The sequence below is a fragment of the Tiliqua scincoides genome, chromosome 8 (genome assembly GCF_035046505.1).
Source record: "Tiliqua scincoides isolate rTilSci1 chromosome 8, rTilSci1.hap2, whole genome shotgun sequence".
Taxonomy (NCBI): domain Eukaryota; kingdom Metazoa; phylum Chordata; class Lepidosauria; order Squamata; family Scincidae; genus Tiliqua; species Tiliqua scincoides.
Window position 1 is genome coordinate 30,088,876 of NC_089828.1, and position 27,414 is coordinate 30,116,289.

General features: G+C 44.0%; 1 protein-coding gene across 2 annotated transcripts in view; it reads right to left on the reverse strand.

Moving 5' to 3' along the window:
• ARHGEF18 (Rho/Rac guanine nucleotide exchange factor 18) overlaps positions 1-27,414 on the reverse strand; it is a 79,111-nt gene that overhangs the window by 29,262 nt on the left and 22,435 nt on the right. Inside the window, exons 4-12 of one of the 2 annotated variants that reach the window (XM_066636064.1) lie at positions 26,558-26,750; positions 25,484-25,598; positions 23,447-23,504; positions 22,720-22,764; positions 22,026-22,106; positions 21,647-21,752; positions 21,304-21,460; positions 5,531-5,598; positions 2,842-2,902 (exon numbers count right to left, since the gene is read on the reverse strand). In XM_066636064.1, the coding sequence (XP_066492161.1) occupies positions 2,842-2,902; positions 5,531-5,598; positions 21,304-21,460; positions 21,647-21,752; positions 22,026-22,106; positions 22,720-22,764; positions 23,447-23,504; positions 25,484-25,598; positions 26,558-26,750 (884 nt within the window). Of the gene's footprint in view, positions 1-2,841; positions 2,903-5,530; positions 5,599-21,303; positions 21,461-21,645; positions 21,753-22,025; positions 22,107-22,719; positions 22,765-23,446; positions 23,505-25,483; positions 25,599-26,557; positions 26,751-27,414 lie in introns of both variants that reach the window. The other variant, XM_066636065.1, reaches the window with a different exon arrangement.

Consider the following 27,414-nt stretch of genomic DNA (forward strand, 5'->3'; position numbering starts at 1 on the left):
CAAGTACTGAATCTGTATCACAACTTTCAGAGACTGATTCAAATCTACATGAAAACCCCAACATGATATTTAGATTTTTAAAGCTGCAGAATGCTAGATCTCCTACATGTCCCCCCTTTTCTCAGCCTTTCACTTACGATCTATTTGATGAAGAGTCCTCAAAAGCTTGTCATTTGATATACAGGTTAAGTATCAGAAACCCTGAAATCCAAAAACTCAAAATCCTAAACTTTGAGTTTCATGTTAATGATTTCTGAAATATATGGTTGGCGTTATCTTGTTTTGCTCATGTTCTGTTCCTGTACCTTTAAATAGCAGCTTGATAAATAGAAATGAAGGTGAGGTTTTTCCTTGCACAGAAAGAAAGGTCTAGTTGCTGTGAAAAGGACAGGAACAGAACATGAGCGCCAAAAGGAAAAGACAGACACGCCTCAATGTTCCTCATCAAAGTTCCAGCTTCCACATCTCCTTCCCGGAGCTCGTTGTCTCTCCATACTTTCTGGAGAGAAAGGCTCAGGTGTGTGGTGCTTATTTTGTCTTCTCCCCGTGAATATCCCTTGGCGGTCACCATGCTGTGGAATCCCTCCACCTCTCTCCTTTGCCTCATCCAGATAGCTTCAGCAGAAGTTCCATGCCCAAGAGTGAGGGGGCACTGGAGGCTGTGGTCTGGGATTGGGTATGGCAGCCTGCAATTAGATCTGCAACCATTAGCATAAGATGAAGTTTCTCCTTTTAAGTGAGGAAATCGTGCGCCCTGATGCTTGCCTACCAAGCTGCTCTTCAAGTCTCCGAAGTGGGTCAGACCCACTTACAAATATACAAAATATTGTAAAAAAAATTACCTTCAGGCTATGTATTTATATAAGGTGTATATGAAACAAATGAATTTTGTGTTTGGACTTAGGTTCCATCCCCCAGACACCTCATTATGTACATGCAGATATTCCAAATTTTGAAAAAATCTGAAATCCAAAACACTTCTGATCCCAAACATTTCAGGTAAGGGATATTTAACCTGTATTACTTTACTTTTAGGTTGGTCCTAATGAAGGCATTATATATACAAAGTCCAGTCCTTCCTCAAGATGAGCAAAGCTGTTTCTGAACCAGTCTAAGTCAAGCCTCCATTAATCAGCCCTAGTGCAACCATCCCTTCCATTTTACCACTACCTACCCACTCCCTGCCACACAATACATCTAGATCAGTGGTTCCCAAACTTCTCCTCAGAAGTTGGAAACCACCTAAGTATTTGTGTGGGAGGAGGAAAGGCAGCAACACGATCACCAGGAAAATGCCTCCAGAGCTCCCCAAGCCTCAGAATATCTAAATCTGTGATCATGACCCACTTCTAGTTTGTGACCACAAAACCAGAAGTGGGTCGCGATCATGATTTTGAGACATTCCAAAGCTTGGGGAGCCCTATGGAGGCATCTGTGGGCTCCCCACACACACACACACACACACACACACACACACACACACACACACAGAGGGAGACTAGCAGAAAGATTTTTTAAAAACAATTTCTTCCCCATCAGCACATGATCCTGCCAATTGTGTCGCTGCCTTTCCTCCTTCACACCCCTTAAGGCATCAGAAATGGGGCTTTTCCTGGCTGGTGGGTCAGGACCCACCAGCTCGGGAACCACTGATCTAGACTGTAAGCCTCTAGGGGCACAAGATTATATTACTCAGTGTTCTGTAGAATAGTTAGGCCATTATTGACTACTGCTGCCGCTGCCGCCTTTCTTAGGCAAGACTTTGATTCAGATAGTGAATCCTATGAATAAAGGCAGCTATTTTATTAGTCAGATTATTGGTCCATCTAATCTAGTTCTATCTGCTCTGGTAGGCAACAAGTCTATCCCAGCTCTGTTACCTAGGATCTTTTTACTAGAGACACCAGGGATTGAACTTGGGACTTTCTGAATGTAGTCTGTCACTGAGCTACAGCTGTTCCTCCTCTAAACAAGGGACAGGGTTGGCTTGGAACCAGGGTCAGATCCTTATCCATCTAGTGTAGAATTGTCTGCTATGACTGACAATGGCTCTCCAGTGCCTCGGGTGCGCAGGGGTGTATTTCCCATCACCTGCTACTTAATCTGTTTTAAAACAAGAGATGCTGCAAGAGACTGACCCTGGAACCCTCAGTATAAAACCCATAGGCCCAATCACTTAGTGACAACCCATCCCCAAGTACTGAAGTGCAGGATAGTTGTGAACAAACACAAGCAAGATGGTTTCTGGAAAGTACACAGCTAAGGCAATGCCCTCTTTGGAAAGGTGTCAAATAGCAGGCATTACTGCCCAAGATAGCACTATGCTTGGCAGTAAAAAGCCCAAGGCTAAAAAACTCTCCTACCTCATTCCAGTTTTCTAGGCTCTGACTTTTCTCTGGGTTTGCCCCCCCCCCCCCACACACACACACCTTGGTCACTTTCTCTGAATAAATTCATTTTTGAAAATATTCAGGGAAAAGGTTAAAATACACATCATTTAACAAGTTCTGCTCATGGCACAATTTAACAAAAGCAAGTAAATCAGGATATATTTTTTCCATTTCACAGCTGCGGAAGAAGCAATCAATGAAAAGCCAGCGTATTGATTTTCACTGTTCTGTGGGCGCTGTTGTTGAGGTTGCAAAGCAAAGTGGGGTAAAGCAGAATAAAATTAAAGAAATAGCAGAGGTTATTCTAGACTATTCTAGACTAGACTATTCCCTAGAGAAAAAGGGAACCCTTTCTTCATTCCTACCATTTATAGTCTTAAGATAAACAGATATCTGAAGATGACACCATGATCCCTTAAAGAGGCATAGAAAACAGATCTTTTGTACAAACCTGAAGAATTCTGAAGAGAACTTTGAGGAGAGCCAGGAGGGCAATATGGTAAATCCTTTTGCTGCATGAGGAAAAAAACACAAAAGCATTTTTAAGCCTGGAGATGAGCCTTACATTCTGACTTGTGAGAAAGAGTGGCTGACATGTGCTTCAGCAACACAGATTGCTAGAACACCTAAGACATTTCTTTCCACCAGGAGACCCAAACTAAACCAAGATCCCCTGCATTTGAAACTGCCCACCAAGGGAAGCATCAGAAAAGGCTCCCATAGTCAATTACTGAAGTGCAATATAATCAGGATAGCCTATTTCCCAAGGTCCACTCTTAAACACAGTTGGTCAGGGATTGAAGCTGGGCCCTCCAACACTGCCAGACCTTTCATGAGCTAAAACTCCATTACTTGCTCTAATAGTTCATGAAAGCTTTGATTACACATTACAAGACTCTCTGTTGAGTTTGCTGCAACAGATTAATAGGAGTGCTGGTCCTCAAGAATTGCTGCACACCTTGTGCACATTTGAGCTGTGCATAGAAATGTCACTAGTTGGACCTTTTGCACATCAGGGCCTTTCTGGCCCCACTGTTGATAACCATTTCATTCATACCTACATATATACAGGTAGTTCATGATTTATGCAGGGGTTATGTTCTCAGTAACTGGCACATATATTGAAAACGTGTAACCTGAAACTGCTTTCCCACAGTAACATACGGGATTGGTATCTGTTAGGGGAAAAGTCACTGACTCCTACAATACGCAATTACAAAGGGAGGCTACTGGGAGTGGACCAACAAGGTTGCCAGTGTTGATGGCTGAGACAATTTGTTGTCAGACGTCGAATATCATGATGTTTTAGAGAAGTTGGATAACAGTGTCTTTTGCAAGGCATTTGTTTTTTTCCCCTTGCAAGGTCTCTCAGTAACACTGCATAGCCAAGTATGCTTCCTCAGCTGGGACAGGGACAGAAAGAAGGAAAAAAGAACAGCTGGAGACAGAATAACAGGCAGCTCAAGAACATCTGTGCCACCTTCAGTGGCTCTTGGGCCGTCTCCCCCAGCTCCTGTGGTTCATGGGGTGAGCAGGTGACAGCAGGGCTCAGGAGGAAACCAGAATGGCTTTCTTTCATTCAGACTGTGGGAGGAAGGGGGTGCTACCGCCTCTTAACTCCTCAGAAACAGTAACACAGGCCTACAAAATTGAGGGCCAGAAAAGATTTTCCCAAACTTTATTTATTTGATAGGAATTAGCCATGGTGTAGGCTTCCTCATGAGGAAGCTGCTTGAACCATTCTCTAAAGAGGCTATGCCATATCTTCAAAACTAAATGTGATAGGGCAAAACAGATGCCATTTTTGGAATCAGCACCCCAAATATACCCAGGAACTGTTGTAATGTTTAAGGAAGTAAAATGTGTGTTAGCAGTGGCTGACAGTGTTCAGGGCAGCAGTGCAATACCTACACACCGCTAGAGCGACTCCCTGCACCATCTGGGGTGCCCTTTAGAAGTCAACCATCCTTCTCCACACCCTCTCTGGACTGAAGGAGACACTGCCTCTTTTCCTCTCCCTTCTGCACAATAAATGGGATGCCCACATAGTGAGCTGAAAAGGGAATAAGGAGGGGAGAAGAGGAGCAGAGGCAACAGTTCCCTGCCAAGAGAGAACCAGGTGAGGCAGTGGGCATACGACAGCATGAGGTACAAAGCCTTGCCTGAGTGCATGATGGGAGTTTTCTAGATATGGTGTCACAACTGACAGATGTGCCAAGTTTTGCACATCACTCCTACTGGCCAAACACGCAGATGCATGGGACGATTTACTATTTCAAAAAGGAGCTTACATAAATCAGACTTCTAGTATTATTTTGCAAGTTGCACTTTTTCGAAAACATGGAAATTAAGACCATATAAATCAAAAGCTACCAATAAACATACCTCTATGGTATGATTTATCTGTCACGTTTAAGATTTTTCTTTTTTGCATTTGCTAAAACTGCTAATCATAGCTATAGAATAGAAAGGTGTGTCCATTTCTGTAATACCATCATTCTTTCTGTGCACAGAATTGTGATTGTGAGCAATTTGAAAAGCAACAAAATTCAGGGCATTTTCAACCAATTCTGCCTTGTTAATGAATAAATTAACACAGTCGCTTTCTCTTCTGAATAACTTTTGTGACTCAAGCTTGTTATCCAGGTCTCATTAAAGTTCCTTCAGGAAAACTCACACAGTGAAATTTTGAACTCAAAGGCCTGGTGTACACACATTCAGCATTCTGAGGTGGCAGGTTGGGCTGAAACAGCTCCAAGTTCTGGTGAAGGAGGGGGAGAACTGCCCACAAGTAGTAAACTAGCACAACAGGGAGCAGTTCGGGTTAGAAACATTCTCCCTGAAGTTCTTGTTTTCTTGTGAGGAGTTATTTTTTAATCACCACAGCCCAAAGCTGGGCAATCGATGGTCTCAGGATTCTTCCATCACATTCTCCTACATACGTAGATCACACTTGCCTTACCTCAATGAGGCAGTTCTGGAAGATTACAGATTGGTTTTTTACAAGATTTTATAATGAGAACCAAGACTTTGAAGATTGTTTCACATAGGAATATTGGCCAAGCTTAGCACTTTCATCAGTGTATTTTGTTTGTATACATGGGTGTTTTTTTAAAGAAAACTGAGAAGGGTCAACATACCTTGAGCCGGGCACTGCTGCATTCAGGCAAGAGGTTCTTGCAGTTCTTGTGGACATTTACAGCACAATCTGGAAACGACAAATACATTCTGCATCTTTCTATTCATGTTGTGCGTTTGTGATTTCCTACAAGTTTGGTGGCTTTGGCAGCCAGCTAAAATGTCAGCTCCACTGTCACGTATAACAACACAAGATATTCAGTATTGTACTTTTTGAAAATGCAAAGTGCTTCACATGTACTACCCCGATGTAATCTTTATAACACCGCACGGCAAGCAAGCATTATACCCATATTACAGTGGGGAGCAGAGGCCAACAGTGAATGACCTGCCTAAGACAATTTTGTGAGTTCGTGGCAGAGACAAGACATGAACAGCTCCATCTTTTAGCCAATATGATACCCCAGCCTCAATGGCAGGTGAAATTTCTTGTGCTCTCCCTCCCTCCCCCCCCCCATCAACTACAATGAGAAATATCACAGCCAAGACTTCCCCCTTAAGCGGTCACTATGAAGGAAAGTTGATCTTTAAGTGGCTACAATCTCTCCCACCCACCCCCCCAAAAAAAACCCACACACAACACAAAAAGGGAACTTCCCCCCTTCCCGTACTTTCCACTAAACACATGAAACTACCTTACACTGAGCCAGTGGCCAACATTAACTGGCAAAAGCAATTCGATATCGAAGGACAGGACAGGGGATCTTTCTCTACCCTGGATGTGCCATGAATTGAATCTGAAATCCTCTGCATGTAAATGTGGGTGCTCTACCACTGAGCTGGGCCCCTCAACACACAAATGCTACATCTAAAAGCAGCTATGCTTCAAACAAGCACACATCCCTCAAAGGGAGAACTGGTGATCTGGCTAGCTAGTCAAACTGTGCAATTAACACTATCAGTTATGCTTGGCTGATTTCTGTTCAAAGCTGTCTGATTCTACACTCTCCTGCAGCAAAGACGTCATTTTTGAAGGCTGATATTTCCAAGACAAACTGAAACAGGTTACACAATTCACACAAGATACAGCAAAATGGCCAACATTTCTTTGAGTTGCGATCGCACTCAAAGCACAGGCTGCACACCATGTTCTTGTAAGGAACTGGCCAAGAGGTTAACAAGGTAAGGTGCTCAGCTCTGAATTATCTGGGGCATTTGACCTCATTGCCTGCAGCAGAACAAGGAAGCTGGCCCCTCCTCAGCACTGCAGACATGTCTAAACAAGTCAGAACCACCCAATAGCCACTGCACAAGCGGACCCTCCAGGGGGAGGCAGTCTCTCTCACAGTTGCTCAAAAATCTGGACAAAGAAAGGGGGTGGTAACCAACTTCACAAACAGGGCCAGAGCTATTCCTAAACTGAATGGAACTATATAAGCAATGTGTAACTTAGAAGGAAAAGAGCCAATTTTAAAAGCTTCCCAATCTGGTTACCTAGGCAGAGATCTTCACTCACCATAGATGATCAAGTAAACCTGGCTGTAACACAGGTTTTAGCACCATGCATGACCCCACTTGTCTGAATCCATTCTGAAAGTCTGCCCCTTGAAAACTACAAGGCCTCTGCCCCACCCCTTACTTCAATAATGACTATTAGGGAGTCAGCAATACCACACCTACTCCAGGAAAAAGAAGGGGATGTTTGCAGAAAGACAAGCAGGCAGCAGATCAATCCAGCTTCTCTGGGCCTTCCACAGTCACCAGGATTTGACCATTTCTCCTTAAATTTTCATGTTTCAGTTGCAGAAAAGGGAGCTGAAACATGTCACGACCAACCAAACCAGCTATGAGAATAGTTTAAAGTGACAAAGGAATGAGAGACCAGGAACTCAAGAAACAAACATGACCTCACCCCTAGAGGTATTCAGAACATCTAGGAAGTGAAAACACCAAGAAAAGAGAAACCAGCAACAAGTCTAGTTCTGTTTCAGGTACTTTCTGAACTGCTTTTAAAACACTAACAAGTGTACTCCTCACAAGTACCTGGCTATAAGGCAAGCCAATTAGGGATCCAATCCAGGCGCTGGCCCTTAGCAACTGAAGCAAACTGATCCCACATATATACTCAAACTGCAAGACAAAATGCTCACATTAACAGGGAAAATACCCCCTTACACTTTATAACTTGAATCCATGCACATCAGAGCAGAGGTGGTGGCAACCTTGTTTCTGGATTATACCACTTCACATCAGAAGTGCTGGTCACACAGTTGACCACATCTGGTGAGCCACAGTTTTTGACCACATCAAAAACTGATGCTTGTGGAAAACTAACACGCCAGGTAGAAGGATAGGTTAAAGCAGGACTTGACAAGTCCTACGTGCCAGGTCACCATGGCACCCAGAAATTTAATAGTAGTGTGATTTGCTTCTTTTCAAGTTATTGAGATAGCTAAACAAAGTGCAGTGACTAGGTCACCTAAATGCTCATCTCCAGCAATGAATCCAAGTGCCAAATTCTTTGTTTACCGATATATGCTATTGCGTGCATTGTACTGTGTATTATACAGTGGGAGGACATTTCATCTGTGCACCACACAAAGCAAGGAGCACAGTGGTTGTGTACCAATCTGGAAAATCCATGAACACAATTTTATAATCTCATTAGTATGTTCATCATCTGTATGCTGAGGCATTAGTTTTTATTAGTTAATACAGCGGGCCCTTGGTATCCACAGATTTAACCAAGTGAAGATCAAAATATGTATTGGGGGGGGAATTTCACACACCTTGCAAAAAATACTGCATACCGTGCTGTAGCGTCCTGCCATTTCACAGATCTCTCCAGCACTAGCATCTTGTTTATGCAGTTTAACACAATTTATGCAATTTTATCTGTGGATTTAAGCATTCGCATTTTTTGGTATCCACGTAGAGCCCAAGAACCAAATCCCCACAAATATGGCAGGCCCACTGTACTGTAAAATGAAGTATGCATGCAGCAATGCTGCTGAGAAAGAAGAAAATGCAAAGCAACAGTGAAAGTGTTTGCTGTTTTACATCAGAATGTTATTCTATATGTTGTTCTTTATGCTTGTTTATATGTAAAATCTGATTTATGATCATTTACTAGAGGAAGATGAAGATTGTTGCCATTGTTAAAACAAAATCCTGAAAGCTTAAAAATTCATCTGGCTCTTAAATTTGAGGGCTAGCTCACAGATCTGAAGCAAATTTGGCAAACCCAGATTCTGATATCTAGTTTTAAAGGTACAGGGAATAATTTTGTGTGGAAGATCTTACAACCATCTGAGGCTGAAGTGGTATGGTCAAGGGACACAAACATTCAGCCACTTCATTGATTTTTTTGTGCAATGTAGACCTCGGTGTAGTAGCTAATGAATGTGAACGGCAAAGTCTCCAATTCAAATATCAACTCATTTTGGATTTCTTTGGGAAGCCACCAGGCAAGCCATTATGTTTTACCCCACTACCAATTTGTAGCATGAAGATAAATTAAACAATCATACCTCACAAAATAGTTGTAAGCATTACTGGAAGAATGTGAAGCTCTTGAGGCTACTCAAGTAGCCTTTTTTCCACCAGAGGTTCACTCTGATGTAACTGTTCAAATGTATTGTTTGGTCATACAGCTCGAGAGATACTACACTATGGCTGCTCTGTGCCCAGTTGTGTAAATCCACAAAAATAAGTGTGTTGGCCAACACTGCTTCACCATGAAAGTAACTTCCAACTATATTCTTTCCTATAAGATTGGTTAGTGGCGGGGAAGGTAAATTTCTGTGACTGACAAGATTATGGAAGGAGAAATCCATGTTCAGATGTTGCCTCCCTCTGAATACCAATTGTTGGGGAATAAACACCAGGGGAAGACTGTTGTCTTCCTGCCCTGCATGTGGGAAACAGGATGTTGAACTGGATGGACATTTCATTTAGCTTTATGTTAATACGACTAACTGGAACCTCCCTACTTAGAGATAATCTACCTTACCAGTTATGAATAAACAGAGTGCACGGTTGTCTTCTTGCTCCTTGGCTTTCCCACATACATCTAGGTTATGCTCTGATCCTGCAGGTCTCCTCCTGTGTTCCTAATAGCATGTACAGGGCTTCTACTTCAACACAGCATTCGAGCTGTGGGAAGGCTGCAGTACCCAAAAGCCCAAAGAGCAGCCACTCTTGTTTCGGGATTGAATATATGACAGTACCGCTGCTTTGACTGGCATCAAACTAAGATATCCAAAGCAGCTTTAGGTGCTCCAGTGGAAGAAAGTAAGATGTGGGAGTTAAACAAGAGGAGGAGATTGAAAGTCAGATCAGCAAAACCCCCAAAAGAAGCGCCCTGGCTACAAAGGGCTGATGTGGCCTCCTCTTCTCCAAGCCATCTCCTTAGCTCTAGCCGTCACTTTTGGCTAGGCTCACATGTCATCCTGGCAGGCATCAGCCTTTACAAATCATCTCCACTGGCCTTCTGAGGCCTCAGTCTGTTTTGTTTGGACTCTTTCCAGCAAGGCACCAACACCAAGAGGGATTCCCAAGGCATTTATCACTTCCAAGAGCAGGGAATAAGCCAACTCTTCTCTCTGTCTTCTAAACAACACTTCATTAGCAGCCCCATCTCCTTCAGAACCTTAGGGTTTTTTGCCCCTTAAGTTTCCTCAGATCCTGCATTATGTGGGATGAGCACTGAACAGAATTTAGGATTGGTAAATCTTGATAAATCAACCAATTTACATCTGCTTGGAAGGAATAACCTAAAGAAAGCAGGCAGGTTGTGCAGGCCTGGGTCACGCAAGCATTTTAGGAGAGGCATTCCTAGTCTTCGTCCCCCACATAGTAAAGAATGCCTCCTTTGCCATTTGCAGCTTTTGTTACCAACTTATATTAATATGCCTTAGAAATCTGCTGCCCTATTAATCATGGGCACCCACAGGTAGTCAATAAAACTGTTTTTAAATGTATTAACCAAATTTTCCTAAATATTATAGAGACAACTCCCCCTTTCTTAGACAGGTCTTCACCTGGTTGCATTAAATGGGTTCAGAAGTGAAATTATAATGCAGATCAGAGAGGACTGGGTGACAGAGAAAGGCAACCCAGCAATACACTCACCTTCTTTCTAGTTTGGAGAATAAATTCACTAACAGCTCTGAAACCACAGTAGCCACAGTACAGAGGACAAGAGCTACTGTTTGATCTGTAAACTCAAAGGCTGTAAAAGTGTATTCCCTTTCATTGGCTTAAGCCTAGCAGAACAGCTTCTGCTTCCATGTTTCTAATTTCATTGGCTTAAGCCTAGCAGAACAGCTTCTGCTTCCATGTTTCTAATTTCTCCAAATAATCTAGAATGGGGAGAGGAGCAGCACACCAGAGAGGAGTGAGAATTTAAAGTTTCTCCTTTTCCGTAACATTTAGATTTGACTGACAGCTGAGGTTGCCAAAAAACAAAACACTGCATCCACCAGCAGAACTGCTGTGCCTCCAGGTTAAATCTGCTACAGTACACTTAGTGATACCAAAATAATTTTATTCTATGCATTTATTTTAAACTATTTATTTTAAAGTATCCCACCTTTCCAAACATGACAGGAAAAGCTCAAGACAGTTTATATGAATAAAATAAACCACCAATAAAACTCAACACAGATCCGAAACAAAAATAAAGCAGCAACTCAATAACCAGCTGCTGTCAATGAAGTGCAGAAACACAACAACAAAGACTCAATGGAACAAAAATGTTTTAACTCCCCCTTCATAAGGCCCACAAAGAGGTGGCAGTCCCAATCTCAATTAAGAGTTCCAGGTGCTACAACTGAAAAGGCCCCACTGCAGTATAACTAATTATGTGACTCACAAGATAGGAAGAAAAGGTCTATCAAGTAATCTGTGTCCCACAGATGGAAGTATCAGTGGGGGGTGGTAAAATGGTCACAACTCCTGGCTCCAGGCTTTAATCAACAGCCTGATGGCTGCATTCTATGCCAGTTAAAGTTTCTGAATAATCTTTGCACAGTGTGGGGCAACAATGCAATCTAAATGTCATCAGCACCCAGGCAACCATAGCCAGGTCTGCCTGGCTGAATACTATTGAACAGACTAAGTTCCTTAACTCTGAACACTGGTTTGGGGACTGCTACAGCAACATGAACTCTCCTCCTGCAGCTAAACCAGCTCTGGAAATACCTTGTTTTCTAGGCAAAAGAAACCCATCAAGGAGCTTCCTGCAGGGGATAGACCAGAAACAGAGATACAGAACAGGAAGATCTCTGAACTATAATTCCCAACTTCACCCCTGAAATGAGCTAGACCTACTCTCTAGGAGTAACAGGGAGACGACACTTCTGCTATCTTTCACATCCACACACCCCTCTTCACTTATGTCTCACAAGGGAAGGGCCTTGGCCTCAATCCCAAGGCTTGACTTTTTGAAAGTACTGTTCTGCCCAGACCTTCCTGGGATTCATCTAACTCCTGCTACATAAACACTGGGGAAAGCATGTTTATGAGAAGGGATTAACAAGCACCAAAGTTTTTCTTCTGGGGAAGGGGGGACAGGGCAAGAAAGATACCCCAAGGGGAAAAACTCAACTTCCAACTGGACCAAGAAGCAGAAGCTAAAGACTGTTCTAGCTTTGGCATGAAGCTTCCTGCAGAGGATAATCCTGTGATCGGAGCAACCAACCTTTTCTTTCTGCTCTCTTTTTAATTCTCACCTTTCCCACTCCTCAGAGAACCAAACTCGGCATACAATCAAAATTAATAACTAAAATAATCCACAAGGCAAATAAACCAGCAAAGCAATGAAAGCACAACAGAGAACTAAAGCATCAAACCAAGACAGCACTATTTAAAAATCTACAATAGAGCTAACACTACTAAAAGCTTCAGTTAGGAATCTGAAGAGTTTTCTGTTCCCATGAAACACCAAAAGCATAAAAATATTGATTTCGCATATGGAAAGCATTTCCCAGGCTAGGCACCATACCAAAGAAAGGCCTAATGAGTCACCATGAACCACATATCCAATGGAGAAAACACCCATAAGGTCTCCCTGATTGTGGGGTGGGGGGGGTAGGGATATGGGAAGAGATCCAGATCAGGTCTCTATCAGAAATTAACCTGCATTTTGAATTGTGCCTGGAAATGTACAGGTAGCCAATGAAGATGGTACAGCAAAAGTGCACATGGTCCTGACCGCTGGAGCCACATAGCAACTTAGCAGGTGCATTCACATCATCTATGTTTCCTCGAAGAAGTCCACACTGCTGCACAGACCCCTTAGGTTGCTGCATGGCACCTCAATGCCATTTTCAAATGCACATTGATAACATCATACATCGCCAGACTTTCAGGATTGCCAAGCTCTGGAGTTGTGTAGAGCTCAGCTTCCCAGAGCTTCAAGCTTCACAGGCACATGGGCATTGTTCTCTTTAAACTGAGTGACCATCACCAACTACAAAAATTGATTCAGAACTTGCATAGCCTCCCCATCTAAAGAGGAAAAGAGCTGGGTACCAAGATGACATCCAACTCAAAAACCTCCTTTCACCAGCACTCTCACAGACCACTGAAGTCAGAATTGTCCACAAGCAATTGACAGTTAAATCCCAGTGACCCTCAAGCATAGCTCTTCACCAGCTCCTTTTGGAGGCCTCAAAGGTTCACAGAAACCTATGGTGGGAGATAACACCTGTCAGACTTCTTCCTTCCTCGTTCCAAAGCAAGATAGCTCCCCTCCACCATGCTAAAGGCTCCCCCCCTTCCCGGATTGTTCTAATAACTCATCTTGTTTCATACCAAATCAATATTCCTGTACTAGCACCTTAAGTACTCCCACCTGTAAAGAATAGTACTAAATATGCTTTGCATTAAACTCTATGTACAGTAAGGACACAGAGAACACAAGACAAGTTTGCCTTCCTGCCCTGTCTACAGGCTTTCCAGAAGTATCAAGCTAGCCAGAGCTGGCAACAAAATGCCAGACTAAACTGACCTTCGGTCTGATTTTACAACCTTGCAGATAAATCCACAAAAGTTACTAGTCTATACGGCAAATTATTTTGGCAAACAACATTTCTGAAACTTCTAAGCCTGGAGACAAGCCATTCTCATCATCCAGTCACCTATTTACAAGCAAATAATACAACTGCTGTAGTCATTAACAGCCACAATAATCCAACAACAACAGAACAATAACATTCTTTGGAGTAGCATAAAGGTAAACAAGAACTGGAAGAGGAGGGAGTTGTCCCATTGCAAGGAATGATGGCTGCAGGACCTCACACCCAGGAACCCTGGTTCTGTTCCCCTAAACCAGGAGTCTCCCAACTCCACTCTGCAGTGCATCATGATAATTTCAGGCGCAGCTTGGCAGGGGTGAAGCCTTACCATTCTGTGCCACAACCTCCTTTTTTCATGCCCAATCTTGACAGCAACTTGCACCAGACAGCCACTTCACCCCAGAAATTGGGATGCAGAGCCTTGTAGGGCAAAGTGGAGTGGAAGTGGCTGTCCAGCACATGCGGCTGCAGAGATCGAGTGCGAAAAAAGGAGGACATGGCGCAGAATGGTAAGCCTTTGCCACTGCCACACCACACCCAAGATTATCATGGTACACTGGATTGGGTCTGCATGCCGGAGTTTGGAGACCCATGCCCTAGACTAGCAATTTTCAACTACTGCACCATGGCACACTGGTGTGCCATAAATGGTCCACTGATATATTGTGGGGGGGAGGATCATTTATTAGTAGGGCCACTGGGGGATGCAAGCCTCCTCCCAACAGCACAGTGTGCCTTGTCAGTTGTTAAAAACTTACAGTATGCCTTGACAATTTTAGCACCTTGTCAATGTGCTGTGAGATGAAAAAGGCTGAAAATTGCTGTCCTCAAGCTTTTGATACCAACACTTAATTAAGTTAGGACCTAGCCTCCATACACTTGTGTACCACACTTCTCCCATTCCATTCCAAGGATTATCACAAAGACATTTTGTTCACCGAGAAACCCCATTCCCTTCCTGCGCCATTGTGCTTCATTTACTTAACATTTAGCCTCAAGAATTTAAAGCAGCAGTTCCCAACCCATGGTCCACAGGAGCATAGCAGGTGGTCTGTGAGCCAGCTGGCCTTAGCAGCCAGCAGACAAGCAAAGCGCCATGTGCTCCTCACTTCACCAGCTTTGTGTAAGCGCCCCCACCCTCCCTTGGTTCCAACAGGTCTGAAATTAGGCCAGTTCAGGAGCTATTGGCGAAGGCATGATGATGTCATTGCATCATCACAACTTCCTGCAGCTGCATAATCAGTGGTCCAGTCTCCCAAAGGTTAGGAACCACTGATTTAAAGGAACTCTAAAGCTTGCTCAGTTGTTCATGACTATTCTAAAATAAAGGTCCTTTTACTTGGTCCTAAAAAAAAGGAATTTCTCTATTACATTTTGAACATTATTCTTCCTAAAGAACAGCCACAACTACTTGCAATTTGCAACAGACACTTTGTAAATTCCTCCTTCTTTTTGTTGTTCTCCAAAGTTGCCTTCTATCACATCAGTTGCTTTGTTCATCTAGCCTTGTACTGTCTAACTAGTAGCAGATCTCCACTCCTGCTACCAGAAATCCATTATCAGAAGAGGCCTAAACCCACAACATTATGAGGCTGCTGAATTCAGACTGAACTATGTCCTCTCCCCAATTAGCTTATACCACAAAATTTAGTGAAGACTAATACCTTACATGGCCTCTCTTTTCAACAACTGGACAAATGAAATAAATGGTTATTAAGCTACAACAGCAAGACATAACCTCCATGTTCAGAGGCAGTCAATCTCTGAACATTACCAAGTTGCCTTGTGTGGAAATAACCCACTATACCACTTATTATTGCATGGCAAATTTGAAAAGGCAGACACAGCCCTAGATCTTGGCATCTTATCCATGCTAAGCATGTGCTCAACCATAAACCTGCTCTTTGCCCCTTAGTGCATGTGCTCCCTTCATTTACCCAACTGTATTTGAGACTACTTCATCAGGCTGCATAAGCTACTTTCAGGCTTCAAAAATCACCCTGTCTTCACTATGCACAGTGAGTTCCCTCCAAGCTGTAGCCCATATTCTTTCTCACAGCATTTCTACAAACTTCTCTGAAGTACTTTCTCAAGAAATGGAGATGGCACAGGAATAATCTGGACACACACTGTTTTGTTCGTTCTCTCACACTCACACGCAGAAAGTATATAAAAATACACACTCAAGTTCAATAGATTTCACTAGTCCACAAGTTTCAAATGAGGAAAAACAAAAGAGTCCAAGTTACTCTGTGTACGTATGTACTGATTTTTTAAAAATTACATTCCTATTCCATTCCTTCAAAATTTGAAAAAGGAACAAAACAACTGAAAGTTGAGGTAACCCTGCATGTGTGCACATTTATAAATGTGTGCTCTGCCTTTTGCTCAAGTGATCCTCAAGGTGATCTAGAATATATGGCAATAATAATGCAAATACCCAACACAGACAACCAAGTAGCCCTTAGCCTTCTGGATGATAACACAACTGAAGGGTGCTTTCTTTTAGCTCTGCAATCCCTGAGATAAACTGGTAGCTGGCGCAGGGTCTGGCAGAGAGAGGGGAAGTAAGCTCTATCCAGCTGCTAATTTCCCTGGCCAATGGCTAGGGATAGGCTACTTGTCTTTTTGTTAGGATGTTCTTCCTTGGAGCCAGAAGGTACATCATCTCAGAGGCCTTTAGTCTTTTGGTTGATTACACAGGCCAACACATTTTGCTTCGTTAACCATTACACCAATTCCTGGGTATATTTGGAGTGCTGATTCCAACAATGGCATCCATTTTGCCCTATCTAGTTTTGGAGACACGGCATAGCCTCTTTAGTGAATAGTTCAAGCAGCTTCCTCATGAGGAAGCCTACACCATGGCTTCTTCATGAGGAAGCTGCTTGAACTCATTAGAGGCTATATCTCCAAAACTAGACATGATAGGACAAAACAGACGCCATTTTTTGAATTGGCTCCCCAAATTCATATCAAACCATCATAAAGTTTAGGAAAAACTTTTCTGACCCTCAATTTTGTAGGCCTGTGTTATCAGAGGCCTGAGGTAGCTCTGTAGTCTCCAAGCAACAGGAAGTTAGAGCACAAAACTGTTTTAATATACTCTCTCTCTCTCTCACTCACACACACACACACAGAGCTACCTAGAATTTCACTGCTTTGTTTTTACCCGATTTGGAAACATAAGGGCTAGGACTTTGACACACTCTTTGTCTCACACTCATGCTAGGTCCTTCACATACACACAATGCTTCTGGAAACATGAGGGCTAGGACCTCAACTGCCACACACAGTCACACACACACACACACACACTCTGCCACACACACACACTGTCTCTCACACACACACTCTCTGTCAGTCTCACACTCACTCTGCCACACACACACATACACACACAGTCTCACACTGCCACACACACTCTCTGTCTCACACACACACTCTGTCCACACATACACTCTGTCACAGTCTCAGACTCACTTTGCCACACACACACACTCCCTCTCACACACACACTCTCTGTCTCTCTCTACCTCACACACACACACAGTCTCATACTCACTCTGCCACACACACACACACACACACACACTCTCTCTCTCTCTCTCTCTCTCTCTCTGTCACTCACACACACACAGAGAGATTCACTGCTTTGTTTTTACCCGATTTGGAAACATGAGGGCTAGGACTTCGACACACTCTTTGTCTCACACTCATGCTAGGACCTTCACATACACACAATGCTACTGGAAACATGAGGGCTAGGACCTCAACTGACACACACAGTCACACACACACACACACACACACTCTGCCACACACACACACACACACACTGTCTCTCTCACACACACTCTCTGTCAGTCTCACACTCACTCTGCCACACACACACATACACACACAGTCTCACACTGCCACACACACACTCTCTGTCTCACACACACACTCTCTGTCACAGTCTCAGACTCACTTTGCCACACACACACACTCCCTCTCACACACACACTCTCTGTCTCCCTCTCTACCTCACACACACACACACACACACAGTCTCATACTCACTCTGCCACACACTCTCTCTCTCTCTCTCTCTCTCTCTCTGTCACTCACACACACACACAGAGATTCACTGCTTTGTTTTTCCCCAGTCCGTAAACACGAGGCTGGGACCTTCACCCCTGGGGCTGAATGCAACACACGCACAGAGCAAGCTCAGCCTGGAGCCTGCGGCTGCTGCTGCCTTCCTCGAACCCGAGCCTTGCCACCACTGTTCGCACTCTGCCCCTTCCTGTACAGCCCCCAGGGGTGCACGCCGGGCCCTGCTGCGCTCACGCAGCGCCGGGCAGGAAGAGCCGAAGGAACACACAGGCCGGCCCTGCCGAGCTCCCTCCCCACGCACTGGAAGGGTCACTGGCTGCCACGAACCTGTGGCATGATCGGGGCGCCCTGGCGGGTCTCCCGGTCCGCCTCTGTTCCTCCCCACACTTCGCGTAACTGCGGCTCCGCCTCGGGGAGGGCCTGGCACGACCAGCGGCGACAGCGGCGGCGCCCCTCTCCCGTTCCAGGGAGGCCGCTCCTGGACTGGCCACCTCACTAAGCCCTTTCCCTTCTGACCCCGCCCCCTGTGGCAGCTTTCCAGGCCTCGCGAGATGTTCTTTTTTCTCGCGAGAGCTCGGCGAGGGAGGGGTTTCACCCTCCTAGTCTTCTGTTGAGCCAAAGGAGAACATGTGAATGCACAATAAGGCACAAGCAAGCCCTTTCCCGAAATCTCGCGGGACTTCCAACCGCTGCCAGGACGACACATAGGACATGCCCCCACCATAGTCCGGTGTTGGCCCCCCACAAAACGGGCCACAAGAGTCTGCCGCGAGGCTTCCCACTCCCTCTTGAAGCGCATGCGCACCTCACACGCGAGCCGCCCTGGAATTCTCGCGAGATGTCACCTGTGCAGAAATGCTAACCGTTGGTTGCCCCTAGCAACCGGGCCTAGCCATTAAGGGCGCACAGAAGCTATAATACAGTTTTAGTGTAATTTTGTTTTTTTAATAAAATGATTGTAAACTCACAGAGATCCTCTATCTTATTTGAATGTTAATTATATATCAGGGATGTGAGGTGGGTGGGGAGGCAGGTGAGGCAGAGCCTTCCCACCAGAGTCTTTTGAAAAGCGCCGCCACCATGTGAAGCACCCAAGCACTCTGCCACCATGCTCTGCGTGTGTGTGGTGGGTGCCTCACATGGTGCTTTTCGAAGGACTCCAGTGGAGAGGCTCTGCCTCACCTGCCTCACCACCCTCTGCACATCCCTGAGTACCCTCACACCTCACACAGTTGTGGCCCCTTTTGAAGGACTCCAGTGGGGAGGCTCTGCCTCACCTGACTCCCCACCCACCGCACATCCCTGAGTACCCTCACACAGTGGCGGCCCTTTTTGAAGGACTCTAGTGGGGAGGCTCTGCCTCACCTGACTCCCCACCCACCGCACATCCCTGAGTATCCTCACACCTCACACAGTGGTGGCCCCTTTTTGAAGGACTCCAATGGGGAGGCTCTGCCTCACCTGCCTTCCCACCCACTGCACATCCCTGAGTACCCTCACACCTCACACAGTGGTGGCCCTTTTTGAAGGACATATCCCTGAGTACCCTCACATGTATGTATGTATGTGGGCAAACAGACAAGTCCAGGGGTACCAGCTCTGGTACCCATGAATGGTTTGAAAAATCAGCATCAGCTCATTGAACTGTGCCTGGTGGCAGACCAGCAATCCATGAAGCTATTTCATAATTGCCTCCTACAGATAACAAAAAATACTTCTATCAAACCTTTCCTGCCTTTTCATTTTCTTTAAAATATTTATACACTGCCTTTCTTCCAAGAAAGTAAGGTTCCAAGGCTTCCAAGTAAGGTTCCAAGGTGGCTCACAAACAATAAAATACAATAAGATAAATTAATATTTTAGTCACGCATTTTATTTAATAAAAATAATTTAACTAAAAATATTAATTTTATCATCCTCATAACTGAGCCTGTGCCATAAGTAGGTTGGGCTAAGACAGTGACCCACAGTTACTCAATGATTTTCACTTAGCTAATTTGTATTTGAGTTGGTCTTTGAACCAGCATCTTCCTGCAGTTAATCCAATCACTACACCACACTGGCTCAAGGCTCTTGGGAGGGTAATAATGATTGGAGTGAAAGTAGGTAAAACCAAAATACACTATGAAATCTGTGGAAGACAGGAGGCAAATTAGTAAGAACAAAGTAAAATAAAGGCCATACTAGGCATTAAGGGACACTAGTCTCTCAGAATAAAGCACTCCATAGCTGCTGCAAAATGGGTGTAATAATACAATACTCACCAACCTCACAGGGTGGTTGTTAGAATTCCTGAGATAAAATACAGTACATAAAATGCTCTGAAGATTTGAAACACACACTACAGCAATACTGTTATATTAACAGAATATAATGCATTATAATTGTTATTCTTCACAGGGTAAGCATGTGCAGAAGTGGATTTTCCTATACCAGTGGTTCTCAAACTCTCTGGGAGTTTGGGAACCACAGTAAGTGCTTGTGGGGGAGGAACAAAGGCAGCAATGCAATGACTATGATTGTGCCACTGCCGTGGATAAAAGGGTTTTTTTTTTCTTTACATACTCTTTACATACTCAGTGCTGGGAGCCCACTGACCCATCTGCAGGGCTCCCCAAGCTTCAGAACAGCTAAAAATAGCAATCATGACCCACTTCTGGTTTGCAAATGCAAAGAGCAGAGCAATCATGGCTGTGTTGATGCCTTCACTTTTGCTATTGTCCTGCTCCTTAAGGGGGCAGAGACAGGGCCTCCCTGGATGATGCATTGCAACACCCCAGTTTAGGAACCTCTGCTCTATACTTACCCATACATGATTTCCTCAATCCTTCAGCTTTGTCCAAACTCAATTATTTCCATACAATCTATAAGCAAGTTACTAGACCATAATGTTTTGTTCACCTTTTAACTTTCTGACCCATCTATGCAATCTGATTATTATTTTTGTTCTAAGAATTAACAAAAGCAACTTTGGAGGAAAACACACCCAGTAGAGGTAGCTGTGTATGGTGATCATTATTTGAATAACATTTGTAAAACATTGTCCTGTTTGGTTGCTTCAACAAACTCAAATACTGTAAAAGGAAACAACGAAGTAGAGATTATATTGAATGCATGTGTGTATCAAGGGAAGGAAGAGGCACCCTTATTCTTAGATCTGGCTAGGCAGTTTTCCTTTTCTCCCCCTTTAATATATAAAGTGTTCCCCTTGGAGGTATGCAAAGATACTCTCAGAAAGGTACATCAGCAATTTGTGCAAGATTTTTGTGTCTCCACTCACTGGAGGTTTTCAAGCTGTGGCTGGACCACCACCTGTCAAGGATATTGTGGCAGTAGCTTGCACTGTTCAGGGGATTAGACAGGTTATCTTTAAGGGCCTCCCTAACTCTAACATTTATGAGTCTATGGATTTTTAGCCTAAATTAAACTTTGCTCAACTGGCACATGGTTAGAAAAATATTCCCACATCATGGATTTCTGCCAGCAAAGCTGCTGTCAGAAGCCTTATCAAAAGAGAAAGAGTCCATCCTAACTAGAGACTTGAGGGAGGAGAAAGAGACAGAACAGCAGGTGAAAAGCCAGGCCAAACTACGAGGGGATGTGTGGAAAGAGCTACAGACAAAACCAGCCCTGTGAAGGAGGAAGCTACTCACTCAAGCATTGCAGCCCTGGTTTGTTCAGCAGGGTTTTGCCACACAGAGAGCAGCAGGTGCCATTAGAGAAAGCCCCTGGTGCCAGCTCATGCCCATGCACAGCCTGCCTCTGTTCCTTTGCTTCTACAGCCTCTTTCTCCCGGTCTTTGTTCTTACCCTAAAAATGAAAGGAAAAAAATGCCACAGGATCATGCTCTGAGCAGCATGCAGAAGTAGACAGCCACTCACATTTTCAAATTTGGAGGGGGATAATCTCTCCCTCAGGGGACCTGCTTCATCTCTTCTCTGACAATAACACCACGTGTAAGGTGAGCCAAATCCCCCAAGCACACAACCCTCTCACCTTCTCCTTCTGCCATGAGCCAGTGACACGGTTGCGCAGTGAGCTCAGCCGGCGCTTCACCTTGGTCCCCTTCTCAGCCTTGTCACTCTTCCCACTCTCTTCACTCCTGTGGTAAGGCAGAAGGAAAGAGGTATGTAACTCTGAGCACTGAGCCCATTTTCAAACTCCGCACTTGGCTTGGCACTTGTGTGGAATCGTACACAGCCCTGGCTAATCATCATTGGGTAGCGGAAAGAGATGCTGCCAAGTCCCATCACAGCATCTTGTTCCACACTCCAGAGCACTACAAGCCCAGTGCTATCTGGGATGACACAGCCAGGCCAGGAGCAACAGTATAGTATTGTCTGTCACCCCTCACATAAACAACCCCTCCACTTACTCGTTAGACAGGAATTCAAACCATGTCAGATTTTGCTGGGCCTCACTGCTGCCTTCAGGTGCACAGGACCTCTGCTTAGCACTAGCATTGGAGACACAAAGCAGAACAAAGGTCAGCACAGAATGCCAGGGCAGTGAGTGGCCATCTGGATGGCATTTTACTAGCCTAGCTAGAAAGCATGACTTGCACGCCCAGGAATCATCTCCAGCCCTCCCTCATCAGATAGATCAGTGCTGGAATAACAGCTGACATAGTCAGGACAGAGGGAGCACCGTAGAGGCAGTGAGATCTAGGTGGTGATGATGGTGGAATCATCATTTTTAAAACAAACACACAAAAAGATGACAATCTTCACAGAGCAGCAGGATGGAGTGACAGACTGACTAAGGGGCATGCACAACCTATCAAACAACTATGGAGTCCTAACTCTGTTCCCCAAACCTAGAATAATTCTTAGCCAAGTCTGCAACCAGCCACTCAAAAGCTTTTTGGAATCCAGGCTTCCTTTTCCTGATCTTCCACCCCCACCTTGAGAAGAAACTTAAGGTTTCACCACATGGAATCCAAGTTCTTCTGGAACCTGAAGCAGCACTATGGTATGAAGTGAACAGCCTGGAGGAAGGCAGATGCCTGGAAAAAGATACCATACAATCCAGACTCACATTACGCAGGACATTGATCCTCAAAGACTCACCTGTGATATTGTGTAAGCTCCTTCAGCACCTGCTGAACTATCAGCCTGTTTGGAGAAGGAATGGAAATCAGAGGCAAAATATGGAACCCTATGTCTGCTATAAGCAAGAATGAACGCAGCTATAAAGCCCCCATTTAACTTTCCTAATGAGTCTTGTCTGTCCATCACCCCAGATTTGCATGTATAATGTAGAGCACCACAGAGACAGAATCGTATTTTTTCATTTATGTTTATAAATGCCTGCAGTGCTCAACTCCATCAAGGGCAACTTATCCCCCCAAAATGTAAGAATTCATATCAATAGGGAAAACACACATTTTTCTTTTAAAATATCAAATTAAATATGTACTGGAAGAAGTAACTATAAAACAAAAGTTTGCGACATTTTAAGCCAGTGACATTTTACAATATTTTAGGTAGTACAATACCACTGGTTTTAAAGCACTGTTTGAACAAAGAGCAGACCCAGAATTTCTTTGCCATCCAAAAATGTTATTGCCCCAAATATCCTTTTAGAAAGGTTTTTGCCAGTCTTACATGAAGCTGGTCGGGGATTGCACTGATTGCTGGGGTAAGGAGGAATCTGACAGGAGCTGGGAAGTTTCCAGTTCAGGAGGGTTCATCCCTCAGGGATCATGGGATTAAAGTGTTTGAGGTCATCAAAAAGGAAAGGGAACAGAGCAAAAGGAATTTTAAATTCCAGTATTTTCCAAAGTCAGGTACCTACACTTGCTCTGGGGCTACATGTTCTTTTTCAATTATCTCCAGTGCAGGTGGCACAATCCCTGAAATACAAAAGAAAAGTAATACATTAGGACAGGGAGGTTATAGGAGAAAACAGGAGTACCAGGACTAAAGCTAACACTTTGCTGTGAGGCTTTTGACCATTTTTCACACCCAATCCTAACCTGTACTGGTAAGCCAAGTCACATGGACTGCACTGTATCCAGCACAGGTTAGGAGATGGTTCGAGGTCTCCTCAGGGTAAGGGAATTTTTCCCCTTACCCCGAGTAACACCACAGTATGCCCTATGAGGTTACTCAGATCTCTGCCAGCTATTTAGCTGGTGGACATCTCAGTGGCTTGGGTTTATTGCTGGGAGGCAGGTTAGGATACAGCAGAGGAGGTCTCTGCTGAACGCTTCCCCTTCCTGGGCCTTTCCCACTCCCTGTTGCAGCCTTCCTGCTCTGAAACACCCTCCCACCACCCTGTCCCAGGCCCTGCACCACTTGGCGGCATATGTACTTCTGGAAGTGGCTGGACCTCTGAATATACTGCAGGACTGGCGGGGTAGCACAGGCCTCCCCACCAGCACTGCTTACTTCCACAGTGTCACCAATATGCTTTACATCATGTTCACAACACCTTCAGCTGGCACAATGGCCATTGAGCTGGTCGAAGGTGCTGTTAGGATTGCACTCTCATTTGCAGAAAGGGCCCCTCACCACATGCATTGGTAGAGAAGGCAGCCAACTGTGTTCCTGTTACTTGGTGCCTTTGCCTTCTTCCCTTGTTCATTTACTCCATGGGACAAAGACAAAACAGTGGAAGAAAATACAGACCAAAAAAGGTCTTCCCCATCAACTTGTTACATTCTTCTCTTCAGGACACAATCAGGATAAACTTTCTGGATGATCTGACACCTCCCTGCCTTTAGTTATATTTTAGGAATACATTGTTTCGCATCTCATTCTCAAAATATGGTGTTTCTTCAGTTTCAGCATGACAGCATGTGTCCTCCAAAAACGGCTTCTAAGCCCTGGTAATAAAAGCTTCCTTTTGTTTACTACAATGGTGATGTTTTGGAACTCTCTTCCCCTGGCCCCCATTCTCCCAACTGTCAGAAATGAAAATATACTTGTTTAGTATAAGAGTGCAGCCAATTTCAGCTCAGTTTGTAATTATAATTTGCAGGGCCAGCCTTAGGAGCTGCCAGCCCAATTGGAAACATTTTTTGTGGCGACCCAAGTTCATAGCCAAGGTCTACAAAATCTTAGAACTTATTATAGACATTATATCTCTGGTAGAATGGAAAGCAATCAAAATGTGTACTTTAAAAGTGCATGTGAGTTAATAGGTCTAAGCACCTTTTAATAAAAAAAAATTGCATACAGGTAAGCCTACAAGTAAACAAACAAAATGTGTAGATTACCTTTGAGTAAACAGTTACAAAACCACTTGTTTTAGTGACTATGAAATGATTTAGTAAAAATATTAATGTTAAGGGGAAAAAATTCAAAATGTAAGTGAACAGCATTGCTGGAAACAAATTATCTATGAAAAATTAAAGTTGCTACTGTTCTCTTGATTACCCTAGCATGGTTGCCACTCAGGCACAGGGTCCAATTGGTCCAATTAGCTTAGAGTTAAATAATTTGAATTATTAGGGCTGGCTTAATTAAGTTAATTTGTGTTTCATAAATACAGCAAACCGGACAGTTGTATGTGCAGTGATATATACAGCACAGGTAATGCCCTTGCTGTATTTCACAGAAGGAAGGATTTCACAGAAGGAAGAATTCTACTCAATGCAACAGGTTCCATTCTAGTACAACCACACTAAAAACATTTCCATTACATAGACTCTCTCTTGCAGATCACTTTGGACAAGACAGGAGCTTTCTCAAGCTCTGGACCCAGCAACCCAACTACATCAGCTGTGCCACATGAAAAACAGGCTTGGGGCTGCCCAACAGGCACAGCACCTCCCCTCCACATGTACCAAGTTATCAAAGAATCCAACACTCCTAAAGGGATACCAACCTACATTGACTGGAATTGAGACCTCCAGACTTTGAGACATTTGTTGGGAGGAGGTACTATCAGAGGGAGATGGAACAGACTTGGACCTCTGACGCTTCCCAGTGCTGCCAAAATCCTGAAAGAAGAAGAGAAGTGGGAGCAGCCCATTAGCATGGCCCTGACTAAGTTGGCTGGTATACATGCCTCTTACCTAATTGCTGTTTCCTGTGCATGTGCATAACAACCAAATTCTACTGTATGCCTAGTACCACCATCACAAGCACCACAGAAATATCCTTGAGAGTTAGACATTTCCCCATTTTCAGCACACTTTTTCTTTAAAACTTTGGGACTATGAAACTTCATATTGTTAGGAGCAGGGCTGTCAAACATAAGGTCTGGCCCTCAGGATCTCCCAGGCTGCTGAGCTGAGGTGTCACTGCTGACAGGGCTGCTCTTGTGATAAATCTCTTCAAATTTGAAAGCATCTTCAAATTTGTGTATTTTCTCTTCTGTCATTTGCAGTTGTGAGAAAAAAGTGAGAAAGTAAGAGAGAGAAAAGTACTTATTTCTATTCATGACTTGTTTAATGATGTCACTTCCTGCTTCATGACATCACTTCTAGCCCTCAACAGGCATCATGAATGCTATTTTGGCCCACCGTATGAAACAAGTTTGACACCCCTGGTCCAGAGGGTTGAAACTTCATGAAGTCGCTAAGGACAAATGTCATATACTGTCTCTTTTATGGGAGAGAGTCTTTAATCTTTAATTCTTTGATCTCAGAGTCTTTTCCTGTTGCCCCAGTGCACCCATTTGTCACTTGGACATCTTTTAAAATTTTTCCTAACAGGAGCTTTCTCCAATCAACCTCAGTCTCCATGCCACCTGTATCACATCATGTACCAAGCCAGCACTTGGGTGACGCCTCATGCTAGGCCACATCTAATCAAACAATACAGTTGCAGCAACTGATTGCAGTTTTGAAAGAGATTAGGAAAATCTGAGGGCTGTCACTCAGTGGGAAGGAAGCCACCATCATCCCCCCTCCCTTCACAGCACACCACATTAGGATTTCACATAACTCAAACTTACCCCATTGGTAGGCTCCTGCACAAGGCCCAAATTCAAGCACAAAGGCTCAATCTCCACCTTGACCACTGTCCCCCCAACACTCCAGGTGTCTACCTCTGCTTGGGGCAGAAGCAGGGAAAGATCCAGAGAATTCTTTTCAGTGGCACCTTCTCTCTCTGTATCACTTTGTAATTCTGAGGCATCCAGACTGAACCTGATGGGAGGGGGAAATGGAATATGACAGCTTCAAATCCAATAAACATAAGGCCTCCATGAAATCCCTGACAAGGCTATTAGCCAGTGAAATCCCTGACAAGTCTGTTAGCTAGGACTACATTCTGTACACACTCAACATTCCAGTTAACCCTTTTAAGAGGAGAGTGAACCCAAGGTTCAGAGTAAGATTAGGAAATAAGGGGATAGTGTCTGAAGAAATCCAAGTAGCATGGAAAGAGGGAACATGGTACGCAGCAGAATCTCCAGACGGCAGGATACCAACAGCTATCCCCAGTGTTCCTTTTTGCAATCTGGCATGTTTATGTGCATGTACCTTTTAAATTCTTAGAAGTAGGGATTCAAAATTATATGTGCAGGAGTAGCAGTAAACTTATCATTTATGTGCAGAACCCAGACTTCCTTGACTGAAACAAATCTAAACTTATTTTGTAATAGCTTTTATTGTCTTGAATACAGAGTCACACTGGTGGTTGGCACAAAGACAGAAGTTTTAAGATTTCTTTTTTTACATGTGTCTGTATTTTTGTTTTGTTTCTCTGTTTAAATTGGGATACCCTAATAAAATTCTCTTTCTGCTACCATAAATGACTTTATTTACACACCACACTTAAGGCTGTTTGAAACTCCAGAGCAGACACAGG